The sequence below is a fragment of the Mugil cephalus genome, chromosome 6 (assembly GCF_022458985.1).
Source record: "Mugil cephalus isolate CIBA_MC_2020 chromosome 6, CIBA_Mcephalus_1.1, whole genome shotgun sequence".
In the NCBI taxonomy this organism is placed as follows: domain Eukaryota; kingdom Metazoa; phylum Chordata; class Actinopteri; order Mugiliformes; family Mugilidae; genus Mugil; species Mugil cephalus.
In genome coordinates, this window is record NC_061775.1 from 16,182,633 (window position 1) to 16,193,976 (window position 11,344).

At 38.9% G+C, this 11,344-nt stretch overlaps 1 protein-coding gene across 1 annotated transcript; it reads right to left on the reverse strand.

The window, feature by feature from the left end:
- Nucleotides 1–67: 67 nt before the first annotated feature.
- Nucleotides 68–10,991, reverse strand: sass6 (SAS-6 centriolar assembly protein). The gene is made up of 16 exons (XM_047586313.1): nt 10,527–10,991; nt 9,934–9,994; nt 9,461–9,540; nt 9,273–9,377; nt 8,264–8,432; nt 7,947–8,024; nt 7,184–7,303; nt 6,564–6,755; nt 5,642–5,836; nt 5,324–5,413; nt 4,960–5,139; nt 3,372–3,453; nt 2,215–2,324; nt 1,983–2,080; nt 1,520–1,608; nt 68–892 (listed from the first exon to the last, which is right to left on the reverse strand). The coding sequence occupies exons 1-16, from the start codon at nt 10,586–10,588 to the stop codon at nt 840–842; spliced, it is 1,764 nt and encodes a 587-aa protein (XP_047442269.1). The 5' UTR covers nt 10,589–10,991; the 3' UTR covers nt 68–839.
- Between the last annotated feature and the right edge of the window lie 353 nt (nt 10,992–11,344).

Consider the following 11,344-nt stretch of genomic DNA (forward strand, 5'->3'; position numbering starts at 1 on the left):
AGTTTGAAGCTAAACACAGTAGGAGAAAGGATTGTACAGGAGATGGATAAAATTAACACCCTGAAGCGACTCGGTTAAAAGACCAGCATGGAAATCATGTTTATTAAAATGTACATTTCCAAATTGAAATACTGTTAAAAACACAACTACAATATAAATACTTAAGGACTGTAAACACACTGGACAGCATGAGGAAAGATTTCAGCTAATCTAAGGACATTAATGCAGTGGTGTGTGAAAGAATTTTTGACATTTCTGCATTAAAAAAGACTCAAATCTTATTTTAAAAACAAGTACTGAAAGTAGACAAAGAGAACTCAGTTAAAGGGAAATGAAATATTAGACTTGTGCAAATAACGTCTTCCTCTAAGTTTATTTCAAGGCCAAAGCAGAATCCATTTCGAATCCCAATCTGTGCTTGTGCAACTCTCAGATATGTAACAGTAGCTCATTTTCTTGAACAAATAAATGCTCAAATATAATATTTGTGTTTTAATTCATTTCATTGGGTTTTCTTTGTCTGCGTTCAAGACAGGTGTGAAAGTCCGCTCATGTTTTGAGTCTTTTTTTTTTTGTTTTTTATACAGAAATATAGAAAATTCAGAGGGGGATAAACCTGTATATGATCCTTCATCACTGGAATCCATTATAAATAATTCAACAGAAATAACTTGGACGACAAAACAGAGAGACATCAGTTAAAAGAGCATCTACAACACAGCACATCGGTTATAATACTTCACAGGAGCAGAAGATATTACACAGAACGAGAAGTTTAGTGGTTTCATTTCCTCTTCGAGTTGTAATGGCAACAACTTTGTTCCCGGTCGAATCCTGTTTTACGCAGTGAAGTAAGCCGACACTATGGAAGGCTTTGTTTGCTGAGGAAAGTCTGTAAAAAAATGGAAATAAACAAAAATAATATGTCTACCAATGTGTCAAAATCAGAGTTAAACTAAACATTACACTACAAATACTCAGCTCATATGATCGGTTTCCTGGACGTGAATCACAAAATCTGATATACTAATAACTAATGACACTGTAGCAGATTCATCAGTAATACAAGGCGTCCAGATCATGGCACTTTCTTTTCAAAAGACAAAACTGAAACAAAAGCAACTGGACATGTTGGATTGTCTTGCAGATATTTCACTGCTCATCTGAATATTTTAAAACCCTCCTGTTGTGTTGGGTCAAATGTGACTGTTTTTTCTTAACAAAATGCAGATTTATTTCATTTGTTTGTCATAAAATTCATTCACATTTTGTGTGTTTTATTCACCCTGTATACAGATACAGCTGAAACAAACACAACAGGAGGGTTAAGATCTAAACCTGCTCTATCCTTTGAAAAGCGACCATGTCCTGCACGTTGTGTCTGATCTGAGTCACTTGGACTCGGCCACATTTTATATTATTTTATAATATAAAGTAGAGCAAGTTTATTTTGCTCTACTTCCTACTGGCTTCATTTGACCACTGAACGTGATGTGCTCTAAACGGTAGGAGGGTTTACCTCTGTGAAGATTAGACGAGGGCGTATAGATCGTGCTGGCAACATCTCTCCTCTCAAAGTACTTAGGATCCAGACCCACAGAGTCCCCACTGACAACAAAGAAGAGAACACACGTTAAATAAATCCTGACACAACTGTTCAAAGATCATGAAAGTGACTTTTTACTGAATCTAATTCATTTCTCAGCATTACGTAGACAGAGGCCTGAGAAAAACAAGGAAAATATGAAAACCCAAGAGAGATTCATAAAACCTGCCCAGACAAACCTTGTTCTTATTCATTTAAACGCCCCGGTAAATAGTTTTTAAATCTGTGCCAAGAGCCTCTGACGCCCAAATAAGGACAGCACGCCTCGTTTCCAGCAAAACAAATAAAAATTTAAGTGTTTGTCAAATAATGCGGACATCTTGGAAAAATGCTACCGGCAGCCTGAAGCAGAAGAAGAAGAAGAAAACAAACTCACATGTGTTTATTGGCTGCCTGTCCTGCTCGCTGTTCAGCAAGAGTGATTTCAGCCCCGGTCACAGGGGATCCAGCAAGTTTACACGTCTGAGGATAAAACTGGGCAACGAGAAATACTGATGTGCTCAGAATAATGTGCTATGTGACCACAAAATCAAGCACTGCGCCCACCAAAAACCACAGTTTGATAAATAACAGTGTGTTTATACAGCGTCGTATGAAGCTCATCTTACCCTCAGTCCTGCTGTTGTGGATAAAACCGATGGGTTCTCCAAAGCCTCGGGAGGCTGGGCCTTCGTGGAGAGCTGCCTTTCGTTCAGCTGCTTATTAAGCCAACCTATAACTGTGGTATGCAAACAGAAACGACAAAACACCAGTTTGTATTAAAAACAGGTGTGAAGCTCGTGCTTTTGGACGGATAACTACGATGGACCCATTCGGGTTCATCACCGTAGACGAGTCCAGGACGCAGAAATTATGCAACTGTAGCGGCTCGACTCTTTCCTTACGAACCGTAAACTCCAAAAAAAAAATGCCATCTTGCACCAGTTACAAATAAAAATGACTCAAAAAATCAGATGATTGTTTATTTAATTATTATTGTGTGATTGCTGGAAACAATTTAGATCTGCTCCAAAGCTCATTCGCCAAGTACATGGTTGCCATGACGGCTATTACTGGCAGTTTATCTGTTATTTATAACCTTCAACACTGGTATATGTGATGCCACGGACACCATTCAAATTTTAAAATCTCTTTTTTTAAATTGTAATTTAAACCTAGAATATCACTCTCCTGTTTTACTGCTGAAAGAGTTTGCCGCGTCTGGCTGGAAATCCTTTATGCTGAATCAGCTGAAAAGAATTGCGTTGCTTTGCTGAAAATTGTTCAATTTACAGTGTGATAAAAAATAAATAAATAAATGCAAGAGGCAAAGTTCTGCCAGCTTCTTCTCTCAGCAAGAATCTCCTTTTACTGCTGATGTGAATGGAGTTATCGCCGGATCAAGAACAAAGCTGAAGGCAGGGACTTCTCTGCTTGGAAGAGATGATGATAAAAGCAAAAAAATAATTAATAAATTAAGAAAAATATCCCTTCCAGGCACATTTAAGATAAATACTTTTAGTGTGATTAATTTAGAAACCAATCATGATTAAATATTTGACAGCCCTATTACCGTACATACAATAATATTAATCCTGAAGATGGAACCATATAACTAAATATTAAAAACCGAAAGGTCGGCACTGAAGGTTCAGCTTCTACCTGATGTATAATGACACGTGTGGATTACTTGTTAAACAGTTGTTAAAGTATGAGCTGCAGTGTCTCCACTCATTCAACAACAGTACAGTCGTCACAGATACAACGTCACGTACAAGATCCTCACCGTTCTCATTTGTTCTCAACACTTCTCTGCTTTCGTTTAGCTTTTGTACCGTTGCATCCAGCTGCTCCTTCAGCTTAGAAACCTGTAAGAGAGACACACTAAATCAAGTTCAAACTTTCTTAATGTGCTAGACAAGCTTTCTATATATTTGCCGTACAGACAGACAACAGCAGAGCGTTATATTTTTTATTTTTTTCCCCTCCAGAGTACTCGGTGGTCTTTGAAGAGAAACATCTGTGAGAAGTTGCAACTAGTGTTGTCATTGATTACATTTCACACTATTCTGTAGCAGCAGGGAGTGTTTGTGATGTAAATCGTATTTGGATCACATACAAAATACTGTATATACCTCCAATCTGCTCCTACCCAACCTTGCTGTGTTTTCTGTCTCCTTACTTGGCCAGTCTGGAGCAGAAGGGATCTCAGCGCTCGGTTTCTCCCTCATGCCTTTAATTTGTACTGATTCAATAAAAATCTAAATAGCTTCAAGGTGCTTTAGAGAAGATTTTATTTGGGAAAGAACGGGACAAATGTACATGTGAATGTGCCAGATTATAACCTGAAGCCTAGTGAACAACACATCACAGTGAGAAATGTAGTATTATTGAAAAGAAAGAATGAGCTAAAACATTAGAGTTAATAGTGATATAAAAGCAACATGTGAGTGCAAACTGTGCTATTATACACGATCACATTCAGATGCCCGTTAAAGGTGGCAAAGCTGGAGCTTTCCCTGATAGAAGGAGGTAGACTGCTCCACAAATAACTTCCTTCGTAAGACAGCACATTTTGACTAAAGGAGGTTCTTCTAAACAGAACGACACAGTCCCCATTTGTGACAGCTCTGGCTGGACCGAGTAGTTGACCTGTGTTTGATAAAGGTTCTACGTGCAAAGTTTTATATGGGTTTACAAAACCCAGAGCTGGAAACCAACAGACCCAGCACTGAGGAAACAGTGGAAAGAGAAGAAAGCTCCTTTTAAATAAGACTTGAGCGGAACCCAAACTCATCGGATGAGGCCGGGGGCGAGTAGAAAAACAGAAAAGATCGATAGTGAAGAGGGACACCGTGTTAATGAAATGTATTAAAAAGCTTTGGAGTCAACAAAAGAGGGCGGGTAGAGAACTTTGTCAAATGATGCAACAACAATCACCTGATCTCATTGAGACTAAGGGAGGACAGGAGGTCCCATTATCTGGCTGGGAGAAAATAAAGGGGCCCAAACGTGACCTGTGAGGTCCCAGTGACACTGAGCTTTAACAAACTATCATCAGTCCATTGTTGAGTCCAAGTGGAGCTTAATGTCAGATGACATTCTCTCCAGACAATCGTAAAACATTATGTTTTGTGGAAGTTTTGTCACAGTAACCTTCACCTGTGAACAAACGCGAACAAAGTACATAACACGTTCACAACCATGACACGGATGATGCCGCACTGTCATCGAATCCATAACATAAAGGACATAACACTACACAACTCACTTCCTCTGTTTTACTTAGGGTAATATCTGCACAAACACAAGGAGCCAACACTATAAGAGAACAACTTTAAAGTCTGATGATGAGATGTAGGTGCAGGACATACCTGCTCATCCTTGGTGATGAGCTGCTGCTGGACGCTCTGCAGCTCCTTTTCAACACTGTGGAGTCTTTCGGATGTTTCCTGGAGAACCTTCTCCTGCGACACAGTCACAGTGTTTTTGACTTTTATTTTTCCCACCAGGCCTCGGACCTCCCCCTGCAGCTTCTTAATGATACCGTTAGCCTGGATTAAAAAAAGATTAGAAAAATATATGAGGGATGCAAATACCTTCATTTTTATTACACCACACAGCGCAACAAAATTAGCTAGATTAAAAATAATGATGACAAAGCTCATTTTATATTAATGCACAACTGGACTGTTCCATTAGAAAACATCATCAGTTTTAATGCTGCAGCAGACGAACCTTTATGAGCTCCTCAGACAGCGACTTTACTGTCGTCTCAAGTTTTCTTATTTTAAGTTCCTTACTTTCTGCATTTCCTTCCACTGTTGCCTAGAAAACAAAATAAAAGAAATAAACAGAGGGAGAGAAAATACAAAGAACACATCTGTTTTCTGACAACAATAAACCTCTACTGCGAAGAGAAAGAAGATCACGCAGTGTTAAATCGAAGTAGTAAAACTAAACCGGTGAACTAGAATAGCAGTAAAGCTGACAGATGGTGCAACTACTCTCATATTTTCTGGTGACTTGGTAGAAGTTAGAAGAGCCGACTCCCACCTTCTGCTGCTGGGTGGCTTCCAGCACCTCCTTTGAGTGCTGCATCAGCTGATCCTTATCTCTGATCTCCTGCTCCATGACAGCCACTCTCATCTGCAGCTGGCTCACCAAACGCTCCTTTTCATGGACGGCCGTGTCCAGAGTGCTGTTCTCCCTCTTCAGAGAGAGGACTTGCTGCCTCAAATGCTGCCCTTCCTACAGGACAGCAGACAAATTATCAACAATTTTATAAAACAAAAAAAAAAAATGGGGGACGCAAGACGCAAACAACGCATTTGTTTCTTGTTGGAGCTTAGCGTTCTCACAGGGCTTTATTGGAGGCTTGGCAATGTCTGGACTCTTAATGGATTTAGGAAGTTACATTTAATTGTCTGCATTCATCTATGTCATGTTGTGTCCAGATACACACACTCAGATCGACAAAATCCATGCCGCTGTCGCTATGCAACTGGGCAAACAACCACATCACCTTGGACACTGTTTTGCCAACTACTTTTTGTATATTTGTTCATATTGCTAATTCTGTAAATTTTTAAATTACACTATTTATTTTTATTTTACTTTACTTTAATCTAATCTCATTTTATTTTATCTTTCTTGTGTTTTTTATGAATGTTTACTTTTATGTGCAACAAAGCAACGGTGACAAAGTAATACCCCTGGTGGATCATTAAAGTCTACATTTAAAGCATTTATATCCAAAGGATTCATACAAGACACACACTAACCTACCAGTACACAAACATAAAGCCACACATTAAAACTGTGCAGACCCAGACTAGTTATCAGCGTGACACCACTGACTCACACAATGACCAGACGGCTCAGTTCAGTTCCAGTTGTTTTACCGCAACGACTGACAATCTTCACAGTCAAGTGAAAGTTTGAAAACATTAACTGATACTGGCCATACGTCCCTCACCTCTTCTGCGCCCACTAGTTTAATCTTCAGGTCCCTGATGACCGACTCGTTCTTGTATTTCTTCTCCGTCAGCTCTCTGCTGGACGTCTCCAGCTCCGTCAGTCTGCTGTGGAGCTGCTGGATGTTGTTCTTGTGAGAAGTCTCCAGCTCCTCGCGGATGTGGTCGGTCTGCTGCTGAAACTTCCTCTGCAGCTGAAAGGCATCGAAAAGAACTTTATAACCTTGATCCACGAGCTCTCGTTAACTTTGGGTCTCTTACTTGATAAAGATAGTTCAAGAAACCCAAGAAACGGCGAGAGATCGATAACTATTTGGTCACACTGATAAATATAATGCCAGGTGTGACCACAGGTACGTGAACTGGTCACTTAAGATCAGACTGACAGACTAGACTTTAGACTGAAGAAAACAATTAACCCATATTGTATATATCTACTCAAATATAACAACTTTTCCAAATAAATTCTATTCCAACATAACGATGACATGTTTGAACATGATACCTATGAATGAAAAAACTACATCAAACACCTTTTTTAACTGGGCTTTTAACTTTCACATAGTCTCTCTTCAATAATAACCACATCCAATAAACAGTCCTTGGCGGATGAGGCCCTTACCTCCACGGTCTTCTCTCTCTCCAGCTGTAACTCCTGAGAATGACGAGTGGAGAGGGAGCTGGTCTGATTCGTCCACTCTGAACGCAGTTTGTCCAACTCTTTAGTTTTCTCAGACAGAGTCTGTGAGAGAAACACAGCCATTGTTATTTTTGACAGTTTTATTTTGGTAAAATGTCTGTAAGGAGTTGTTTTAGATCCTGGAAAGGCATGACTTAAGAAAAATCTCTAAACACATTTCTGTTTAATCTACGATTTTAAAATCTGATTCTTGATCAGTGCATATTTTTATCGTTCTGATTTCCATTTTTCACCACCAATTTTCACCATCAATAAAACCATCTTCAACAAAAGCAATTCATATATAACATTAGATATTCAAAGAACTATGAGTGATTGCACACCCTGATCATTTACTTATAGATATTATGTCCACATATTGTTATTATTGTGTTCATGTGATTCCATCTGACCGTCTACAAATGGTGTGGGAGCCTTTCGTTAAAGTTTATCAAAAATCACACATTTCAAGCAGCATTGACTCATGAGCTTGACAACATTGTTGGTTGATGATTAAGATAATTTGCATTCAGTTCCCGTCCCTGTTTGTCATGACAGTGATTCAGGGCGATGACTTGGAATATTCTTTATTTAGTCAAACAACACCGGATCAAATTTTTTAGGATACCCAAATTTTTTAGGATACCCAAATAGTCAGTATAGTCTAGTTGTTGCACTTAATATGGAGCTCGAAACACTATCCCACCTGTTGAGCGTAGCTCAGCTGTCTGGACAGATCATCTTCAGTCTTCTTGAGCTTTATGTCTAAAGCCTCCTTCTCAGCCTGAAACATTGAGATTACGTATCTTTATACACATGACAAAACTCATTGCCTTTATAGTTACAAGCTACAATACCAGCATCCATTCAATGAACTACTCATTTGGCTGAAACAGATCAGTAATTTACATGTGTATGTCCAAACATTTCATACTACAAGATAAATTGTATAAAAATTGTATGTTGAACTCAAAGCTCTGTTCAGTTTGTAGTAAACAGTATTGTGATGCCAAATAAGCCAACCTTCAGAGCAGAGAGACACCCCGCCAGATAGTCCTTGACCTCTTTGTCAGCGCCTTGAACGAGTCGTAAAGACAAGTGGTTCAGGTGCTTGAACGCATTCGTCTCTACGACACTGAAAGTGGCAGGACCTTCAAGCAGCTGCGACTGGCTCGACAAGCACAAAAGAAACCTGAGGAAAAAGAGGATGAGCAGTCATGTAGCGTGTGGTGATTTTTGACTTTACATACAATTATAATACAACTTTGTCTGTAGAATTTTGTCCAAATTTTACAATTACATGTTCAAAATGAATTGATGTCAGCATTACTTGCAAAGCTATCACATATACAGTGATGAGAAGAAGCTGTAGGTACTCCAGATGTTTGAATGAGTAAGTCAGCTGTGCATAGGGAAGAATTTAGTGTTTGAAGGAAATTCCTTGAAAGTGAGTCATTTGGGACAGTGGTCACAGTGGTTGAAAGTTTTAAACTCTTTAAACCCTGGATTTATGGATCTGACTTGGAATAAGAACTTCTAGACTCTACTAGACACTAGTCATACAAGTTTCTGATGGGTAACACCCACAGAGTGCAACCAAATTCTTGCATTCTGCCTTTTTTTTTTCCCTGAATGGTTGCGAGAATATGACATGCTGCTAAAAAATTTGCCAATTTATGGGAAAAACTGGTTGTGTCAAATCCCAGCCTCGCTTTTACTGCAAGCTGCATAATTTTAATTTCATTTAGTCACACCTTAGATCACTTCTTCCTCTTCATAGTTGTTAAAGCACTTTACATTGCTGAGTGGATCTGTGTGGCAGGCACGTAGAGAAATTGACATTCCATGTATTGTAAATATGGAACTAGTTCTAATCAGTTATTTTGTTTTGTGTAATTATTGCTGAAGCACTAATCTTAGTTTTTCCACATGACCACATCTTTGCACAGAACTGTATATGTGACCAAATTTCAGTCAACAATAAACTTATTTAGCTGAACAGTGTGATGTCATGTGGTGGTTTGCTTGATACCTTGGATTGTCTGACTCCTGTTCAGAATAGCAGAGGTTGAGCAGGTCAATAAACTTCTGAGGAAATGATGCAAAGTCTATCAGTAGCCCCTGCTGAACTTTCAAACTGTCCAACACAGAAAGAGAATATCAGCTGCTCATGTAACTTAATTCAATTTTTGTAAATGTTGTATTTTATATAATACTAACCTTTGAAAATCTTCTTCTGATATTGAGAGTTTGAAGAGAAAATATGGATCTACATCATCTGTAAGTCTAACCTGAAGATCCTAATATCAAAGACAAACCAGACGTTTAGTCACTACAGCAAAATAATATTAATAACAACAAGATTAAGACTGTACAGGACAGCCTGGGGAAACACAAAAAGCCTAAAAAGTATGTGGAGAACTGATTATTTATACACCAAATGGTCAAAACATTAAAACCACTGATTGAGAAGTGAATAACATCTTGTGACAGATCAATGTTCCTCTGGGAAACTTTTGTACCCCCCAACCTACACCAGACCAGAAAACCCCAACTCCCACTTTCCAGACACCACAGGACACTCACAATATTAGGAATGTGGTCATAATGTTATGCCCTGGTCGGTGTATTTGCCAGGGTTAAAACTTCTAATTACACTGTTTTTTTAAGTTATATGCAAAACTCAGACTCACCCTTTTGTGCACTGGGCTTGTCGACAACTGAAGCTCAATGGTGACGCGGACATTAGCTCTCCTGTAAAATGACACTATTAAAAAAAGACCTTGGTGCTCTTCATGGCTTTTAATTTGTTATTATACAGTGAAGTGTTTGTATACATCTTGTTTCTTAGCAGGGTAGTAGTGGCCGAAAAAAAAAAACTGGGGTTAAATGGGGGGACAGATGTGGACATCTGTCCACCCAGTATAGGTAGGTATAGATACTGCTTTATGTGTGGCCAGGAAAAAAGATTCTCCTCTGGTCCCTGGAAATCAAGCAGCTGAGATAAGGAAAGGATACAAACTTTTTTTTTGCACCTATATGTAGATTATATATGTGCCTTGTAAAGATGTCTGTATTAATAAATATATGCTTCAGGTTACACATCTTTTTCTGAATCAAACTTAGACTTAGACAGACTTTAATGATCCACAAGGGAAATTAATTGATCATAATAGCATTCATTACCAGAGGAATGCTTTAGCTTATTTTACAACCTGACATACGTATTTAACCTCTCTAACTTGGCCAGGCTGTGATCTAATGTCAGTGTAAACACTTTACTCACCTTTCCTCGCAGTCCCTGCACCTCACATTAACCTGTAAAAGTTTACTGAAAAGTGTCTCCATGGTGATTGACGAACTAAAAAAATAAATAAAGTCCTTCACGCGGTTATTAAGTTGACACTTTGGTCCGCGGCTTATCGCTAAAACTTTAAACGTGAGATGCGTCAGTGAATCTGTTCGCTAGTCCACAACATCTTATTCCACGGACCCACAACAACATTTCTTATTTGGCGCCTTTCTGCCGCCAACTGAACGGTCCGGGAACCGGAAATGAATGTATCCGCTTCCGGTGGCTGCTCACAACTCCTGAGTGACCCCTATCGACTGGGAGTGAAACTATCGCCTCATTCTTCTCCTTCCTCCTCTTCTTTATCCTTTTGTTATTCTTCCACCTCTTCTTGTAGCCTTCTTCTTTTCCTCTCTTCTTCATCTTCTTCTTCCCTTTCATCTTTTTTCCTTTCCTCCTCCTCCTTTTTACTCAATTCTTTCTTTTTCTTAGTCTTTGTCTTCCTTTTTCCCATTTCTTCTTCCTCCACCTCGTTTCTTTTCTGAATCTTTCTATTCCTTTCCCTTTTCTTCTTTCTCCATCTCCTCTCCATTTTTTTCCTTTCATTTATTTCCTTTCTTTCTTCATCTTTTTACTTTTTTCTTAGTTTTCGTATTCCTTTCCCTCTTCTTCTTTCCCTCAGTCGTCGTCTTCTTCCTTACTTTTGTCTTCTTCTTTCTTCATCTATATTTTCCTTTCCCTCTTTTCCTTAATACTCTCTTCCTGTCTTTCTTCTTCTCCTTCTTTGTTGTGTGGTTAGTTCATTCTGTTGT